At 34.1% G+C, this 21,063-nt stretch overlaps 1 protein-coding gene across 19 annotated transcripts in view; it reads right to left on the reverse strand.

The window, feature by feature from the left end:
• LOC134545329 (broad-complex core protein-like) overlaps positions 1-21,063 on the reverse strand; it is a 164,751-nt gene that overhangs the window by 136,936 nt on the left and 6,752 nt on the right. For all 19 annotated transcript variants that reach the window (XM_063388578.1, XM_063388576.1, XM_063388577.1 and 16 more), the window contains exon 2: positions 20,617-20,995. In XM_063388578.1, the coding sequence (XP_063244648.1) occupies positions 20,617-20,988 (372 nt within the window). In that variant the 5' untranslated portion in view covers positions 20,989-20,995. The remainder of the gene's footprint in view (positions 1-20,616; positions 20,996-21,063) is intronic.

Consider the following 21,063-nt stretch of genomic DNA (forward strand, 5'->3'; position numbering starts at 1 on the left):
AAAGTAATTGTGTAGTTTATGGCATTACTGAGAACTCCATTTGTGGAAATTCCTGTCTATGGGTGATCTACAGAAAAAAAAGTCACTTGTACTACCTATATATTTTTTTATTAACTTTCAGCCGATGAAGATGACTCAGATTCACAGATGGCATCTACCCCCACACCTAAAAGGCGTAAAAAGACGAACAGTCCGGCCAGCTATACAATACAGATATTGGTTGGAATACCAAAGACATTATGCCTGATTCGCCTGTCTTTCAAGAAACGACAGGTGTAACAGCACCATTAGATGAATCATCAACATCATTTGATTGTTTTGCTGTTTTCATGCCACTAAAAGTCATGAAGTTGATAAAAACTGAAACAAATTTTCCTTCAAAACGAGAATTTTTCACTCAAAATATGAATTTTTTTTAAGAATTTTGAGTCATTTTTGAGGAATTTTGACACCAAATATTGCCGCAGTGAAGTTAGAGCAATAGGTCACTGAGCACATCCTCAATCCTCAGCCTAAACTCTGGGCTTGGAGGAACCAAGCTATAATACTACTACTAACATGTTTATTTAGGCCGATCCGAATTAAAGTATGTAGTTATGTGCTTGCAACCTTGCGTACTTCACTTGCCCTTGACGAATCTGGACAGGTTCAATGTTTGGCCTCTTCACATGGTACTATCCAGCCAAAAAATGTGTTTACATTTTATTTTTGCACACAATTTTTATTGACAAAAAAAGTTTAGCCAAAAATAGTTATTTATAACACTTAATTGCTGTCCTGCGAATGTACAGCAATTTAATTTATTATTTTACCTATGTTTTGTTGTTACGAACAGTAAGCTGTGTATGTGCATGTATTTGTTTAAACTTCTTTGTAAACGTGTATAAATTAATGTTTTCATTAAATTTATAATAAAAATGGTTTATGTTTTTAAGAGTTATTAAATGTTTAAAATTAAATATTACCTACAAATCGGTTTTCAAAATGGTGATGTGTTTTCAACTGGAAGTACGTGAGAAGTACACAGATTTGTTTACTTGCGCACTTAAATATACTTCACTCCAGTTATACAGCCCTTGTGAGGTCACTTCCAGTGACAAGTACGTATAGTGTTATATACTTCAGGCGAATACGGACATAGTCTTACAATCTTCAATTATCTAAAAGAATTAATTTAAATTTAATAAGAGTTTAAAATTGATTTTATGAAACATGAAAGGCTATTATAAAGTTTAAATCCACTGCAGAAACACTTACCAAGGCAGTATTATTTGTGGTTCTCTGCATGTGTATTTTTTGGTTGTTTCTGGTTCGATAATGAAGTATTTTTTTCATGTTCTTTTGATATATAAAATGGATACAAAGACAAAAATACAAGGAACAGGATGCATCTTAAAGATTTAAATAGTTCTCTGTAATGACAGACGTGGTTTATTAATTTAAATCCTTACTGTTCATTTTTTTTTGTTTAAGTTTGACTTGTTTATAACTCTAAAAATTAATGCCGCAGCTAATAGTTATTATAAAAAATTCTGTTTGTATGCAATTGTATTGGCATGAATTTGCTAGCCTTTAATTCATTGAAATAAAAGTAATAATTTTTTTTATAATTAGGTAGATTTCGGAGAAAGACTTCCTATTGTAGCAGTTACCACTGTGTGACTTCCGGAAAATTTCTACGAAGCTTTTCGTTACACGGTTCAGTGTCCCCAAAATCATTGTCATCTCAATACATTATACACACACACACACACACACACACACACACACACACACACAACACACACACAACACACACAAAACACACACACAAAACACACACACAAAACACATACACACAAAACACACATACACAAAACACACACACACAAAACACACACACATAAATTTATATGAAAATGATAACTACGTAATTTTGCACAAAACATTTCCAAACTAATGCAAAAAAACAAAAAGCATTGAGAAATCTCGGTCAAGTTTGTTAATGGCAAACATCCGACCAATTGGGGCTGAAATGGGGAAGGTTTATTTTTTTTAATATGACAATTGCTATAACCCCCGCATCCGTATACATCGTTAAATTCATACCAAAACATTTGTCAAAATAACTGCAAGGAATAATAAAAAGAGGTTAAACGACAAAAAATTTTCTTAATTTCATTATCATGCACACCATCAAATCAGTTAAAATTGTTTGTAAACTTTAGATGTTATCTTAAAAATGTTTATAAAGCGATTTTTGATAAGTCTAAACATTTTTGCAGGGAGTTCAAACGATTGGAATTGAAATACAAATAAAAATTATAATATTCTTGCCAAATAAAATATAAAATACATTCTTATTTTCTGCAAACTTAATGAATAGTATCTACAACTTTCGTCTGAAATAATACTTTATACGACCAACCAATACTATAAGGGATTGAAAAAAAAGTGGCTAAAGAACAGAACATTTCTTAACTACCTTACTAAATTCACTACCAAATCTGATACAATTTATCGAAAATCTTGTAAATAGTATCTAAAACATTTCTCTGAAACAAACTTTCGTACATTTGAGAATTTTTGGGTTTTTTAAAGAAATATGTTTGAGTCATCCACAAAGCTAATGAGATACTTATTTTTACTGATTCTTCCACATCATTCACGTATTCATTAATAGGACAGGAAAATGCTTCGTTGGGCAACCCCGATATTTGTTGTTTGGATGTGAGAATTGACAATGCAGAACCAATCATTCAGCGGAATGGGTACTATATACTTCATGTCATTAAGATAAAACTGTAATAATTTGTGTGTTTTTAAACTATTCCCAGTTAAAATTATTTTTTATTCAACTTTATATTTTGATCAATTGTGTCAAATGTGTTAGATGCTTTACATAGAATTCCTATTGATTCATCAATTGCCTTGTATCGGTATCCTTTATAAAAAAAAAGCAAAGCTGTTTTAGTGCTTCTAGCTGTTGTAAATTTGATAGTATTTTATAATTTTATACATATAATTTTAACACAGTGTTCAAATATTTTTGTGAAACTAGACGTAACTGCTATCACATGATAATTTTATATATTGGGTTTATTAACTTTCTTATGCAGAGAAATAGTTCTTGCAGTTTGGAAATATTATGTAAAGATTTCAGTAGGAAAAGATGAGTTTATTATAGGAAATAAAGAAACGTATATACCATTATAAAACCAACCAACCATAAAAAAATTAAATTATAAAAATTAAAAATTACTTTACTACACATAAATCACAAATTTTAAATTGCCAAAATTACAATGACATTAAAAATATTGCGTGACATGATATTCACAGAGCAGACCATGGGGCGAAAGAGGACGCGTGTTGCTGTCAAAAGTAAAATAAAGAAAATACATTTATGTGGTTTTGAAACCAAATAATTAAAATGTGTTAGCAAAAACTGTACGCTGGTAAGCGTACCTACAACTGCTACATTGGTATGAGTAAGTTTTGCTAGTACATCTTTCAGATTCCTAACCACATAATTTACCTAATTTTCTTACGTACAATATATTTTGAATGTATATTATATAATAGGTCACGTTTCATTCACGCAATAGGACTATTAATATGAATACAATAAATTTTGCCATGATAGAAAATAAAATGTTAACAATTAAAGTTCTACAGAGTACCGTTAAATCAAATCTGTGAAATATTAGGAAATAATTGTTTCAGTGTTCAATATAGTTCGAAGGAAATGGAATAGTTTTCGTTGATTAGCTACTTTCTATCTTCAAAATACGACTTACTGTCACAGACACCAGTTTTGTAGCCTATCGTTCCAAAGAAATGTTATTCCCTACAGAAATCCTCTGCGATAGTTGGGACATCTAGCGGGCAAACTCTAAACTCATCGTGCCTGACATCTAGCGGTGTAATGCTGAACTAACACATCATTCGTACATTTCACGAGCTACACGCGTCCGTTAAATAACAAGTTTTAGAATCAAATAATTTAAATTCTGTACGGTATGCAATCATTTAAGCGACATAGAATTGTTCAGGATACTTAATTTACATTGTGTGCAAAGCAAAAGTCTTGTACAGTTTAATATTTAGTTTTAAAATTTTCTTAATTAAAAATTAATAAAATATAATTTTTTGAGAAAATCTTTTTCATCATATTTTAAAAATTCAAAGCTTTCTTTACAAAACTATGGCTTTACGTTTGTTTACCTACAATGATATTCACAGGAGAAATAATATCCCTGGTGGCTGCAAAACTATGGATCTTAGCCTTAAATAAGCATTTCACACAATATGCCAGGATTTAAAACATTTCATGAATAAAATTGTTTGGTATGTTCATGTGGGAATAAATAAAACACAGTCATCATCACTGATTTTATTCATGAGTTATGGCCATATATTTGTCTCTGTGTGTTAAATGCTAATGTGAAGCATCATAATATAATAAATAAGTTAACATAGTACTTAAAAGAAAAAGGTTTACAAATGTTAAGTCAAATGGTCCTAGTTTTACACTAGCATACATAGATAACACTGATATTGGCACTTATAAAAAAAAACCACCCCCGAGGGTAATAAAATATTCTTAATATACTTACTCCTCAAAATCAGTGGGTATGCCTAAATCTACATACTGAATACCATATATCCTATAAAGTTGTGTATAAAATAAAATAATTTCTACACCATAGTGAAGTAAAATAACATTACGTTTTCAAAGGAAAACTGACAAATCATTCTTAAGTTTGTAGCTACATTTGTTAAAAGGGCCCGCCCTTTCAGGGATTATTTGTGTTCGTTAGGCGATAGGATAAGTGTGAATCTCGCTAGTGCTTCTAGACCAGGGGTCGGCAACCTTTTGAGTCGGATGAGTCAAAAATTACAATTTACAAAATTTCAAAGTTTTTAAAGAGCCACAAAACGTTTTCTTGCCAATAAATAAATAAATAGTACTTGCATAAATAAAGTTATTTGATAAAAAAAACTAATCTATTTATTCATAAGAAAAAAATATATTGATACATATATAAATAGTGTTTTTTCATAAACAATTAGATAATATATACATGGTATTAGATAAACACTTATTATTTAAGTAAAAAATTAATACAATTAAACATTTACTTACAAAACTAACTTGTACTTCAATAACATACATTTGAGCAAACAAATTCAACGGGAGCGTTGGCTTTGCGTGGTTTTAGAAAGTTTGGATAAATTTGGCTCATAACTTGTTTTTAGTTTCAAACACGACTCTAAATTTTCATTTGTTAGTTGGCTTCTTATTTTACTTTTAATTATATTCATGCAAGAGAACGCTTGCTCGCACGAATATGTCGATCCGAAGATAGTCAGCACTCCAAATGCCAGCTTCTTCACCTTACTGTAGCAATCTGGAAGACTATTCCATGCGTCAAATATAAGTGCCTCAACTCGCGGCATTTCTTTTCAAGCTGTACACTTCTGTTGCGTTACGTACATACAATTCTGGACCTCCAACTCTTCCAACTTGCTTTTAAACTCTGTATTTTTCCACTCCACAAAGATTTACTTTTTAAATCGATCAATTGCATTTCTAGAGATCCAGTATTAACTCCAAATAGCTCAATGTGGATTTCGTTACTATTTGTTTTGAGAGGATTTACTATGAATGCTAGAGTGGTTTTGTTGGTTTTGAATTGCTGAAATCTGTCAGAAAATTCACCTATAATTTTTTTTATAACTGTGCTAAAGTAATTCGTGTCAACAGTTGCACTGGTTTTATCGTGATATCGCTTTAAAAATTGAAAATGAAGTAATTTACCGCTCTGAATATCTTCTGCAAAAAAAAATTAATTTCTCTTCGAAACAAACCAATTCTTCTACCAAAACATAGGCTGGGTTTCCCTTTCCTTGCAGTTTTAGATTCAGCTCGTTTAATTTTGCTGTGGTATCCACCATAAAGTAAAATTTTTGCAACCATTTACCGTTCTTTAACTCAGGCTGATTAATGCCTTTTTCATTGAGGAATGAATTTATTTCATTCAAGCACAAAGCAAAACGTTTCAACAGCTTACCTTTGGAAAGCCATCGCACTTTATTGTGAAGAAGGAGGTCGGAATACTGAGTCTCCATTTCGTTTAAGAATTCTTTAAACTGACGATGGTAGAGTGCTTTTGACAAGATACTGTTAACAATCTTGATTATCAAATTCATGACCTCAACTATTTTGGCCGGAAATGTTTGGGCAAAAAGCGCTTCTTGGTTTATTATGCAGTGAAACGTAAGAATTTCGTGCTTTATTTTGCTCCGAAGAATCGTTGTTGTCCCTTTATTTTTTCCTGTCATACTTCTGGCTCCATCAGTTGCTACTGAAACGATTTTATTTAAATCGATCTTATTATCTTCCGAGGCATTTTTGCACGGCATTCGCTATATCTTCCCCTCTAGTTTGTTCCGAGAGCGGTAGCAATCATAGAAGTTCTTCTTTTGGACCTTGGGAAGACATATACCTGACAAAAAGGGCAACTTAGCCGTGTCTTTTGTGTCGCAAGACTCATCTATAGCAGAAGCCAGTTGAATGTCTTCCACCTGCATATATGTTACATTTGAAGACATTTTAACTATTCTATCTTGTACTGTTTTAGCGGATAGTGGCAAATCTTTAATTTTTTTTTAAGATTTATGGTTTGTTTTTGAAATCACGAAACAGTTCTTCAGATGCACGTATGAAGTAATCTTTGACGTACTCACAATCTGTGATTGGTTTGCCTTTTTTTGCAATTTATAGTGATACCGCGAAGCTTGCCAGATTAACATTACTTGTAGATTGCGTCCAGTTACTTAACCTAGAACTTGATTGCTGTTTTTGTTTTTGAAGTTCGTCGACAGCTGGATATTTACTAGCAAACTGAGTATGTTTTGTAGTGAAGTGTCTCTCTGAATTTGATTTCTTATTGTGTGCGAGTTTTTCGTGGCAAATGAGACAAGTTGGAAGGCCATCTGAGTTGCATATGAAAGCGAACGACTCCATCCAATCAAGATTGAATTCTCGATGCTCTTCTTCAGTTTTTCTCTCTTTTTTTTTGTAGATGCCATTCTTGCGGTGAATCTGTAATAAAGAATTTTAAAAATTATTAATTAGGTATCCAAAACAGCAGATGACAAGTTTTGCAATTATTTACTATGTCAACGTATAACTACGTAAATACATACGAGAATCTGGGCATAATGAAATATAATTTATCAAAAAACATTTTACGTCGATTTTCCCAATTAAAATTCTTACCTAAATAAAATAAATAATTCTCTAATAATTTAATTATTAAAATAAATAATTTAGACACGAAACACCGTTTGTCTCACTCTCTCACGTACTGATTGACTATAAGTACATAGTTTCGTCGCATCTGTGGTCGCCTCCCGTGTGCTGTGATCGCCGACTGGCACGAACGGACTTGTCAGAACGTGTTTTTCACGGTGCAGTCTGCACAGGTTAGTTTTTTTTATTTTTTATTTTGGCAAATATTAGTTACATAGTTTACGAGTAAAGGTGTTATGCCCAGATATGCTGAAATCAATGAAAATTGCCAAACATATAAAAAATCTAAAACTGCAAATACCTATCTGCTTTGATCCTGAGTTCGAAAATAGGTTTATTAAATAACAATTTATAGGTACTTACAATTATAATTATTATTTAAAAGCTAAATTTTAAATAATAAAAGCTATAAAATAGATCAATAACAAAATAAGCAATTATTAAATATATTTCAATAAAAACACTTTCGCGGTAATATCAAACAGTAGTACTTTTGTTTCTTTTTTGACAATTCTTATTGATTTCAAAAAAGTAGTTAGGTATCTTATTTGGAAAATATATATATACGTATACTATGTATTTTAAAAAATATAATACTTATTATGTTACCTACCTTTACTTCGGTTTATTATTATTATTATTATATATGTAGTACATACATACCTTCTACTTGAAGCAACAAACTATACGTCACAGCCAAAGCACTGGTGAAGACACCAAACTGTCTTGCGTCGAAAGCGAATTAAAACCTACATAGAAACATCCGACGACGGCGTCATTCGAGAGCTTCCGACGGACTGACGACAGTGACGACGCGTGTCACGGGGGAGGGGGGCGGTGAAAAGCGAGTACAAGATGCTGAGAGATAGAAATGGTGCCTTATCCTCGTTAATCAATTTAGAACAATTTTTAAATGTTTTTTTATAAAATAAATAATATTTGCGTATGGAAGTAAAGAGCCGCAGCTTCACATCCAAAGAGCCGCATGTGGCTCGCGAGCCGCAGGTTGCCGACCCCTGTTCTAGACCATTATCGGCCTCTAAGCGGAAGGCTCTGAACTGGCGCGCATGCAATCTTCTTGTCGTACGCATACAGCAACTATGACATCTGACTTGTAACCATAAAATTATATGGTGAAGAAATGAATATCTTGGTAATACCTAAAAATTAGTCTGAAAAACATTTTAGCCATTTTCAATCTTCTAAAAAACACAGTTTGGAAACAAAATACAGAAACAGGATTACTCATCCACCCTCAATGCATTCTTAAATGCTTTACGTTAACAGACACCACTCGGATATCTTGAGCAGTTTTCAAATAGCGTGGATTTTTCTGAACTTCTGCACCCAGGTGGGTGGGGTCCTTAATAGGTTGTAACGACCCAGGCTACTGTCCTTCCTACTTGTTAAACAGCTTAATTAATGATTTATGTTGTCTGATAATATTCAGTACTACAGTTAAGTTTCCTGACATTATACAAATAATAGCTTGTTATTCCTTTTAGGAAGTATTTATGTTTGGCATATGTTTTATGGTCGTAATTTATACTGTTTCATGCTTTTTAAGGGTTCTCATGATTTTCTTGCTTTATAGTGAATAAGCCCCTAGATGTTAGTTTTACCTGTTTGTTTGAATAGTTACGTTTTTGTGTTTTTTCACTATTTTTTAAGTGTTGCTTGTTTTTCTTTATTCGTAAATGTGTGGTAACAAAATTATTTTTTTTTTGCAATGACCCTTTGTTTGAACTAGCAGGTGCAATAGTTTGCCAAGTATGTAATAATTAGAGAGAGACAAAGTTAGGTAACCGTGATAAAGGATTTTGGAGTTAGTCGGAGTGCTGCTACCATGCACCATGACTGGCTGATATTTTTCCAGGTATTTTTGTGATTGGTTAAAAAAGATATCATCAGACTAAGATTTTTTCTTGTTGTAACTTTGGCCGTTACGAGGGTTCGGAAATTCGTGTACTGCTATGTTTTTGTGAGTGCTGTGCTGTGATTGGGTAGTGAGGACATGCACCTGCCACTTCCTTCAGGTGGTACTCATTAGCCTGTAGCCTTGTTAGTCAGCATCTGTACTAGGTACCGAGAGGTCGTGCGTTGGGCGGTGGCTCAAAATTAATATATTAATGATTCGAAGAGAGAATTTCATGGCTGTGGTTCGAGCGCTACCTTATGTAATCAAACATTTTTGTTTTGCAACTTTTATTTAGAATTTTGTGACCATAGTAGTAGCTATTAGCCCACTACAAGGATCAAGTAAACTTTGTCTTTGTACTGAGGGCACGAGTCCTTCGGCTTGTAGCCTGAAGTCATGTGCAACCTCGGGATATAATTGAGTACTATCTTTTAGTATTCATCCTTCGGTACCTGCAGACAGTCAACTTGTCTGTTTTGAAATCAGTGAAGAGGTTATGTGCAACTTGTTTGCAGATTCAACATGTACTTGTTCTCGTGGTTGAAAAATGGCAGCAATGATGACTGGAGAGATTTCATGAAATATTAATAAAAAAACCGTAAATATAAATTTGTGTCCAAAAGGCGTTACTTCAGTAAACAATTGTCGATAGTAAAATTATTTTGGAATCTAAATAATTTTCAACGCCCAACTTATTTCTGCAACTGTTAATGTTTGCTCTAGCTATTTTGAGCTAGCTGGGAAGGTCTGGATGCATCAGGGTGTAATTATTTTACATAACAAAGTATAAAAACACTAAAGAGTAATGAGTTAAAAATATTTATGGCTATTGTCAAGTTCTATTAAATGAATTAAGAGCTTACTGCCTCATCTACATCGGGGTCCTTAGAGATAGAAAAAAGTTATGAGATGATAACGGAGCATTAATGAAATGTACAAGTGGGGGAAACAGGCGTATCCTGGGTAATATCACATCAACGTAAGACTCATTCATCACTTAAGGGAAATCTGTGTTTGGTCCTTCCAGGAATAAAACACAGATCACCTTGGTGGGATTACATTCTATTGTGTATATCTTTAAAGAGTTTTAACGTTTTACAAAATTAACATTTAGAGTCAGAGTGAGGTGGAAGATATTAGTTAAAACCACAACACTACACTAGCATTTGGGGTAAAATGAGATTGAAACCAATTTCTTATTTCACTTTTCCATGTTTTTGAAACCACTCCAGAAACATGATAAGATGGTTTCTCACCAAAGTCCCGAGTTTCTCTTGTTTCCATTACAGTATTTATCTGTCTATAATTACCTCAATCACCCAAATAAACACTACATAAAATAATTAAGACATCTGTTACTAACAAAATGATTCATTAAACTAGGAAATTGTATAGTTTAGCTGGTCTTCTGAAAAAAGGTAAATGAGAAAAATTTCTTTAATATTTTATTATTAACATTATTTTTTATTTCCCTTTGAAATATTAGCAATTTTTTTAACTGTGAATTTTTATATTTTGGACTTGTTTCCTAGATTACAGTGTATTTGTTTGCATATTCACATTACAGCAAATGGCTTCTGAATTCGGCACTTTCGGAATTTCGGCAAGCCAGATTAGTGATTTAGCCAAATGATCAAACATTGATACAGATTTAATAGAGAAAAAAAAAATTGGTTGTCTGTAAAGTCGGTTTACGGACAATAGTTTAACGTGACGTCATAACAAAACATTGATGAAATGATTGCATACTTTTATGAATAAAATTGAATCATTTTTTTTTAATAATAAAAGAATAAATACTTGAAATTATACTAGTAAACAGATTTTTAAAATGCAAGAATAATTAACCTTAATTGCCAAAATTGTTGTAATAAGCAATGAAAACCACATTAACTTTTCACTTCACTTTATAAACAGTCGACGAAACAGTTCACGTGTAGATGACTTGTAATTAATTTTAAAAACTGGCGTTTAGCTATAAAGTTTAAATATAATTTAAACAAGTTTTCATATAAATAAACTGTATAGTAATCAAATATCTATCATCAATTATATGAATCACCATAATTTTTTAGTCAATTGTAACATATAACCTATTATTACTGCACTCGCCGACAGCATAACGGAACACAGCGTAACGGAACACAGTGTAACGGAACAATGAGTGTAACGGGACACAGCGTAATGGAACAACAAGTGTAACGGGACACAGCGTAACGGAACAATGTGCATAACGGGTCACTTTTACGTGCGTGCAGCCGGCGTTCATCGATTTATTAGACATTGTCACGTCAAAAACCAAAGAAAATTAATACAGGACAATGATATTCAAAATAAGTTGTAGTAAACTACTATATGGCAAAAATAAATACACACGACCATTGCTGCTTTAAAAAACCTGTCCCGTTCCATTCATCAATAAACACCTAAAATCACACAAAAAAAATGAGCACAAGCGGCTTCTTTAGAGCCGGATTACAGAACGTCCAATTACCTGCAAAGATATTTCCTAGCCCTGGACTGTTGTAAGCAAGAACTTTCTATTATTTTTGGAGATTTTTTTAATGTGCAATTTCAATCGGTTTTTGCTAATGTGAAACTGTGAATTTTTGCAATACTAATTATTATAATATTGTAATGAATTTATGGTTTGTGTGGATGGTCACTGATAAAGATACACCAATACCACTGCCAAAAAAAGAAGAATTTTTGTATATATTTTTTTGCAAAGAATATGTAATTGTGCAGACACCCAATTAGGTCAGAACAGGGAACAGCTAAATTAAATTTTACAAGCATTATTAAATTATTAAAATTGTGACATAGATTAAGTATTTAACTTCACTGAATCCTCAAAATGTAGTTAGCTGGAAAAGAATACAGCATAATATTGGAAGGTAAAATCTGATTGGGCCAGTTTAACATTAATGTAAGTTAACAATCATTATTTAAATATTTAGAAAAGTTAAAAACTGATTTTTTATTCCTGACTTGAGTTTAAAAAACTTTACTGGCTAGGAAGGGCAACGAAGAACAAATAAATTTTAGTTATAAACCTTACTATGGTGTTATAACATAACTGTACATTTTGCTACCCACAGCATAAACTGAGTGAGCACTCAGAAAACATCTGCCTACCTACAGCATTTAATCTCTTGTTCATCTCTCATTTTGAACAGACTATTTTACAAAAGGGATGAAATGATGCATGTAGACAGGTGAATGCTCTGCACTTGTTGCTCATGCACTCCAAGAAGCAGAATGCCATAGATTTGCTGACCAATGTGGTTAGCATTCTTCATTTTGTATATAAAATTCATTTTCAGATTAATCTGTTCTTCTTTTAAATTTCTTTTCCTTCATTATTTTCTGTTCTTTATTTATTCAATTGTGTGGAGGGTTTAATAAAACGTACTTTTAAAACAATATTTTATCAATTTTTTTTTTTTTTATTTATCTCACACTTTAAATATTCTTCATAGTCTTCCTACCATCCAAATATTTACAAATTTTGAAAACCAATCATATTTAAAATGAAATATTATATATATATATATATATATATATATATATATATATATATATATATATATATATATATAATATTTCATTTTAAATATGATTGGTTTTCAAAATTTGTATATATATATATATATATATATATATATATATATATATATATATATATATATATAGGGTTTTGTTTGGGGGAAATAGTATTTCTGAGGTCACTAATATTGTTTTATTTTATTTATTTCTCAATTCCAATAGGATTCTATTAAAATTGATAGTAGGAAACACTACAAAGACCAGGGAAAGGGTGGAATAAAAATCATTTAACACTGCAAAATACAAATTCAATAATGCTTACAACAGCCTTCAGACAAAAAAAAAATTGGTTGTCTGTAAAGTCGGTTTACGGACGATAGTTTAACGTGACGTCATAACAAAACATTGATGAAATGATTGCATACTTTTATGAATAAAATTGAATCATTTTTATTGAATTATCACAATTTTGTATGGATACAAAGAAGGAGTGAAATGAAATCTACAATTTAATTGATAAATTTATTTTTATTTGTACTCATTAATTCAAATATGTTTATTACTTTAACGAAGAGATTATTTTAACTATAACTTTTATACATGTTTGCTATTTAACTTCTTCCAATCTGTGTTATTCTGTTAAGGATAGGATGATGATAGGAAAAGTAGGTAACGTATGGGAGTGTTTCAAGGATGATGTGAAGGAAAATGGCTTACCCAACACCAAGATAAAGTCAAAAATAATATATCTGTGCCACGTACTCTGCAGCAATGCTAGGAGGAACGGGTTAGCAAAGAGCAATGAAATTGTTACATTGAAATGCATGAAAACAGAATTACACCATGGACTCGGTCGCAATGCTAGGAGGTTCAGGTTAGCAAAGAGCAATATAAAATGAGCGTAATGGGATACAGCTTAACGGGACAATGTGCATAACGGGACACTTTTTCGTGCGTGCAGCCGGTGTTCATCGATTTATTAGATGTTGTCACGTCAAAAACTTTGGAACTGAAAATTTATGAGAATAAGGTACATTAAATAAAATAATTAGGTGGTTGGGTGTGACAGCTGTGATCGCTCCGCTTGTGCTTATGAAAAGTAATCGTAATGCATTTTCCCAAGACATTGAATAATTTATACAAAATAATGCTTGACAGGAATTTCGAATGTGGCTAACCTGACAAAATTTTTTCTTCAATATGTGGTGAACTGCATGAAAAACCAAGGTCCATGTTTATCTAGCCTAACTTTGTGCAAGAATCACAGCAAACAAATGCAATGCCGAATAAAAATATATAAAATTTAAGGAACAGAATACTAAACACTCTCTGCGAGTGAAAAGTGGAGGAAATAAAACGATGCCGACAAAAAAGGGCACCATGCGAAGAAGAAGTAAACAACAGCACTCAAAAATAGTATGTGATGGACTTCCTGAAGACATAGTGTGTAGTTTTTCATCAAGCTGTTCCCATATTGTTAAAAAGATAATTCTCAATGCATTTACATTCAAAAATACATGCAATTCTACTGGATTACCTGGCAGCAAAAGAATTCACAATTCATTCAAGTTTTCCCAATTGATTATTTACCCTGCTATCTCGCAAGCATATGAACATATTAACATTCTTTGAAGAAAAAAAAGATACCATCAATTTAGAGAATTATTCAAATAATTGTGCAGTATATTTAACATATTCTCACTATCACAGTTGCATAAAATTGGCATTCAGCATAAACAAACAAAACATTTAACTTTGACATGACTAGTCTACAATCCTTCAACTCAAACACTAAGTAAATCATAAATAAAGTCTGATTTATGAAAACCTTATGTAAAAAATTTAAATATAAAAATAAAAACACATAATGTAATAAAATTGGTAAGAAATAATTAAATTTATTTTATGAATTAATACCAATAGCACCGTATCATCACTGATACCATGTGATGATAAGGTATTAAAATAAGCTCACCGGACATAAAATAATTAGTTACCCCTTTATAAATCATTACAAGCATCATTTAATACAGTGTAGGTAACTACACCTCTGGACTTGATAACCGCCTGGATTCGGTTAGTAAGCCAGCCCACAAGGTTGTGCAGGTACATCGCATCCACTTGAAGAGGATTTGATCGCACAATACCACTAATTTGCAGGATGCTCATGTCGGCATTTTACCTGCTGTTCCAACATGTCCCACAGATTTACAACGGGGTTCAAGTCAGGTGATTAGCAGGCCAATCAAGATGTGATAGGGTGGGGGAGTGTTCGTAAAACCAGTTACATATGCGTCCAGCCTGATGAAGTTTGCTACTGTCATCTTGAAAAATCGGGGTATCAATTGCATACTCATCATGAAGATGTTGACTGAAAGACAACACCTGATCATCCAGAATGTTTAAATAAACATACTGGTTTATGTTAGTGGTCACCACAGTGAGCGGGCCTGATCCACGATACATAAAACACCCCCAAAACACCACAGACCCACCTCCGGCTTTAACCTGACAATGCACACATCCAGGATGAAATGCTTCATTTGGTCTTCGGTGCACTTAACATGCATCATTGGAATACAGGCAAAAATGTGATTCGTCAGACCACATTACGTTCCGCCAGTCAGCTACTGTCCACGTTCGATGATTTCTAGCCCATTGAAGACGCGCAGCTTTATGTGCCTGTGTGAGAAATTGCCTTTTGCAAGGTGACCGACTCCAAATGTTCATTGCTTGCAGTTCCCATTGCAATATTCTCTTGCTAACAGGTTGGGATGGACCTTCAGTCACTGACAGCAGCAATTCCTGTTGGGTTTGGAAGCCATTTTGATTCACTAGCCGTGAAACGCATCTCCAGTCCCTCTCAGTCAGGATACTTTTTCTGACCACAATTCTGATGTATTTCATGGGCATATGTAGTTCACCACTGCTTGTTGACACGCTCAACAGTCTGCTGCCAAACACCAACAAATCCAGCAACTTCACGCACCGTATGGCCATGGGCATGGTCAAACAGAATTGCCTCTTTTTTGTCACTCTTGTCACATCCTTACAGCTACCCATGTTACCCATGTTGACGTACACTGTCCGCTTGAAACATCAATGTCTCACTGATCTTACTGCCTTATGCCACGTAGAGGCAGTGCACGTGCGGTTGAGCATGGGACTTATTCACTGCGCAATCTGTACAGGTTTAACTATCCATCTGTGCGTGCGAACTAGGGTGATTAATTTTTGTACAGTGAGCTTACTTTATGTACATACTAGCGACCCGCCCCGGCTTCGCACAGGTGCAATGCTGATACTAAATATACTACAGAAAGTCTTTATATACCGGCCCCCCCGGCCGGTACCGCCACAACCGCTATGTCCCTGCATTTTAAATCTGTAATATCTTCGAAAATATTCATTTAAATTACATGCTGTAAAGGACCATATTGATCTATATTAAATGCACAATGTATTTAAGGTACTTAATTTGATAAGGATTAATGCTTAAAATTGCTTCGTAAATAAGCCATTATTTCTCGTAAAAAGTAAAGGATAAAAAATGGTTATTGTGGGTTATCCCTAAGAGATAGACATATTCCATCGCGGACATTTTTCTACACCTTTTTAAGGTGTATAATACTGTAGTACATTATTTTGATCGATCTCATAGGGTTCAGCCAGCGTTTGCAATGTAAGCTCAAAAAAATGTGTTTATTTACGACAAAACATTAGAAACCTCTAAAATTATCAGTGTTTCTCTACTATATTATGTATGTATTATACATATAAACCTTCCTCTTGAATCACTCTATCTATTAAAAAAAAACACATGGAAATCCATTGCGTAGTTTTAAAGATCTAAGCATACATAGGGACAGACAGACAGCGGGAAGCGACTTTGTTTTATACTATGTAGTGATACTTTGCAAATAAGTATATTTCAATCATTTTAATGCTTGAAATATATAAATTTCTGTCATAATCTAGATCACCTGCTTCTACACAAAAAAAAGTAATTAAAAATAATGTTATTGTGTCAAAAGTGTAAGTTATTAACCCTGGAAATAGTTATATATGTTTTTTTATGCATCTATATGTGGTTGCAAATACTGTATAATGTTTTTTTAACAACCTATATTTAAATAATTTTAAATTTTTACAATATTTAGCAATATTGCAGATTTAGGTTTTTTTTATTTAAGAAATAAGTATTTGTACCCATGAAGTAGAATGGAAACAAGATTCATCAAATTGAATTACGGTAGTTGTTCCCAGATCATTTAGTGTGTTGTTTGCAAAGTGAAAGAATCAAATTTGCTGGGAGCAGAAATTTACTATGGTTGTTCGCAGTAGATTCGTGAGTTTTGTACCATCATATTTTCTAATGTCAGCATGTATGGTGTCGCTGTAAGTGTCGCATGATGTGAGGTAGACTGTACATCGGTATGGTCAGCAAATTTGTAACTATGTTGGGTGCCTCGTGGAATTCATGTTTCGTTGAAGGTTATAGATGATTGTGAACTAATCCATTTTCTGCTCACAGTGAAGAAGATTTACGGACCTACAACATAGGTACCGTAAAACCGTCTTGACTCGGACAGGGGTTGTTGACCTGGACAGCATGCAGACTATTTTTAAAATATTAACTACCAACTCACCAGACGTGCTATAAAGATGATCATGGCGTTGAAATGTGCTTAAAAACACAAGATAAACTGCTGTATGAGTATGAGAAGCATTTCTGTATTTTTTGTCTCGTCACTTGCAGGAATACCAATAGATCACTTTTTAAAAAAATATATTTTTGTCCAACTAAGGTTTATAAGATTTGATATTTATCGACAAAAATGTTATAGTTGATATAATTATGATCAGTATTTTCTCGTGAACAAGATTTTGATAGTTAAAAGCTTATTTCGCTAATTAAAAAAAAAAAGATATTCGCGGAAAAGTTAATCCAGTTTTAACCCGAACTCTTCAACAGAGTGAGATTCAGACCTGTGAACTCTAGGCATTATCACGTCTGCTAGCGCACTTCCCGCCAGTATATATATTTAGAGGTGAGTGCAGTGTCTGTCTGTTAACCAGTGTTTACTTGAGTCGTGTTTTTAAGTTTTATTTAATAAACTTATTGCTTTTAGTGAAATTAATTAGTGTTCAATGAGTGAACAATATGAACTTTTGCAAAAAGTTGTTCAGGAAATTAAAGACAAAAAAATATCACTTAGAGCACCTGCAAAGAAATATTCTTTACCAAAATCCACTTTAAGTGATCATGTTTCTGGAAAATACAAAGGCCCTCACGGCAAACAGCCAATATTTTCAGAAGCTGAAGAAAGGGTTTTTACTGCCCATGCAGCTAAAGTAGCAGAATGGGGTTTTACTTTCACTCGACTCGCCATACGCCTTGTTGTGAAAAATGCATTTGGAGAAGGAAGGCCGTCAGGTTCCTGTTTTTAAAAACAACTTTCCTGGAGAAGAATGGGTAAATGGATTTTTGTCCAGAAATCCAGATCTCAGACTACGCATGAGTAGAAACATCACCCATAGGCGAGCAATGATCAGCCATGATCAGGTTTCAAAATACTTTGAAAACCTTAAAGTGACTATTGGTGAGACAGCGCCAGCCAACATACTAAACTATGATGGAACCAACCTGAGTGATGACCCTGGCTCATCAAAATGTATTTTCAAACGGGTACAAAATATTCTAAGCGGATTCTAAACAGCTCAAAAAGCTGTATCTCCCTCATGTTCGCTGGAACAGCGAGTGGGAATTTATTGCCTCCTTATGTCTGTTACAAGGCAGAAAGAATGTATGACACTTGGGTGTCAAGAGGCCCACTTGGGGCTCGTTACAACCGGTCAAAATCCGGATGGATTGAGTAGGATATATTTTTGGACTGGTTTAAAACCATTGTTTTGCCTTGGGCAAAGTCTTGTGAAGGTAACAAAGTTGTCATTGGTGACAACCTTTCAACACAATTCTCTGAAGAAGTACTGAACATTTGTGAGTCAAACAAAATCAAATTTGTTTGTCTTCCCCCCAATGCAACACACTTGTTGCAACCCCTCGACATAGTTTTTTTAGGCCGTTGAAGGGAGCTTGGAGACAGATTTTCCTGAAATTGGAAACTGCAAGCAGACCGCAGACTGAGCAATCTACCCAGGCAGTCTATTGAAAAAGCTCTGCGAGGCAATATCGCCTAATCAGCAAAAAAAAACCTAGAAGCTGGGTTTCGAGCCTGTGGAATTAGTCCACTTAATGCCGAACATGTTTTGAGGAAACTGGTAAAGAAACGAGAAACCCAAGTTGAGGAGTCTCCTACTAAGAAGCCAAGGCAGCTAGTAGGAGAGGTAGTAATTGACTTTTCGTCTACTCTCCGCCATGACACTGGTGACAACAAACCTAACAGGAAGAAAAAAGTCAATGTTGCTCCAGGACTCAGCATTTCAGCTCAAGATATCTAGGTTGCCGATCCGAAACCTTCATCCATCAGTGTAAAATCAAAGATTGCAAAGCCAAACAAAGAGGGGAAGAAAATTAGAAAGCAGCTGAGGGAATTGTCTTCATCTAATGAGGGGCACTTCTCTCTGAAAGACTCTTCTAACGAGTTTCTTTTATCGGACACTGAAGAAGTTCCTGATGACGAACTTGTCTTCAAGAATCCAAGTGTTGGTGACTGGTTGTTGGTGAAATTCGCCAGCAAGAGAAGTGTGAAATACTTTGTGGGGCTGGTGGAAGAAATTGTTCCTGATGGACTCTTCATGCGATTCGCCCGAAACATGGACACAAATAATTTCGTTTTTAAGTGGGCAGAGCCAGAGGACAAAAGTGTCATTGACTATGAGCAAGTTGAGCGCAGTCTAGGACTGCCAGCTTTTAACTACAAAAATGACAGCTTGGTGTCCTTCAAATTTAAATACTCATTTGATGGGTATATTGTCAAATGAAACTACAGTTGTTTCCTAGCATTATAATGTGATGTTTTATTTTTTTGTATTCATTATTATGTTTGTTTTCATGTGTGGTACAAGCAAGTTTTTATTACTCTATGCCCCCTCATATCATAAGCATTAGTCTGAAACCCATAAAAAATTATGTAAACAGTTTGGTTTACGTATTAGCGGGTCCGAGTGCGGACGTAGAAGGCAAGTTACTTTTTTATAATGTTATTAAGGTCAGTGTCCCACTCAACACCATTTTACATGGTTGACCCTGACACATTTGCTTATTATTTTATTCTTTAATGTAACATTTAAAGAGGTTATATAAGGCTGAGATTTAATAAATGAACTACTCTTCAATTAATGGTAAAGGTTTTATTTGATTATCTTAACCTGTAACCTACCTACGACCCAAAAACCATAACAAAAGTGTCCGAGTGAAGACAGTTTTACGGTAAGTGTTCACAGTTTTAAGTAATTCTGTTTAGTGTAATACTCAGATACTCTAATCCTAAACACTTGATCTTCTAGCATGATGTTTAAGGAAACTTGTAAGTGTAAAATGGCCTTGGAAGTCTGAGAAAATTGTGTTCCAGAAATTTTAAAATGTATAAATATTTATGTAAAATTATTACATTCACAGTAGTATCTTTGTTATAATGATTTTAATAATTTTCCAATCAAAATTTTTTTTTTTTTTCGATGGCTTTTACCCCACAATTTTGATTACATACCCTGCCCACTTGTGAGTTTCTGAGAATCCAGTAGGAATTTGAATACACTGTTTTTGAGGACTATACAGGAATCTGTAGTGCTCAAAAATACAATTCCCTGGATTTTTATTTTCAAGGAAAAGCTGACAGCTCTTAAACTAGAAGCAACGTATAGACTTGTAGACTTGTCTACTCACTGCCGGTGTGTCGTCTCCTGCGAGCCCCTTCACCTGCAGCATCTCGGCCGTCTTCAGGAAGTCCGTCAAGTCGTCCTGCCGCACGTTCACCTCTCCGCGGTACATGAACTCCAGGATGTGCACCAGCTCCTTGTGGCCCACGTCCTTCAGGATCACTATCGGGTGCTTGCAAGGATTCGCCTTGAACAAGCTCTTGAGGTAGGGGCTGCACACAGACAGCACCAGCTTGTGGGCCTGGACAAACTGCCCGCCGGCGGCAAGCGTGACGTCCACCAGGTCCTCCCCTCGCAGGAGCGCGTGGAAGCCAGTCGACAGGTTCGAGTGGAAATTGTTCCAGCGCAGAGAGAACTGTTCACTGTTGCTTTCCGCCATCTTCTCTCTGGTACAAGCACAAAATTCTTCAGGCCCTGGGGCACACTTCAAACAACCAAATTAGGAGGAGTTTAA

The sequence above is a fragment of the Bacillus rossius genome, chromosome 1 (genome assembly GCF_032445375.1).
Source record: "Bacillus rossius redtenbacheri isolate Brsri chromosome 1, Brsri_v3, whole genome shotgun sequence".
Taxonomy (NCBI): domain Eukaryota; kingdom Metazoa; phylum Arthropoda; class Insecta; order Phasmatodea; family Bacillidae; genus Bacillus; species Bacillus rossius.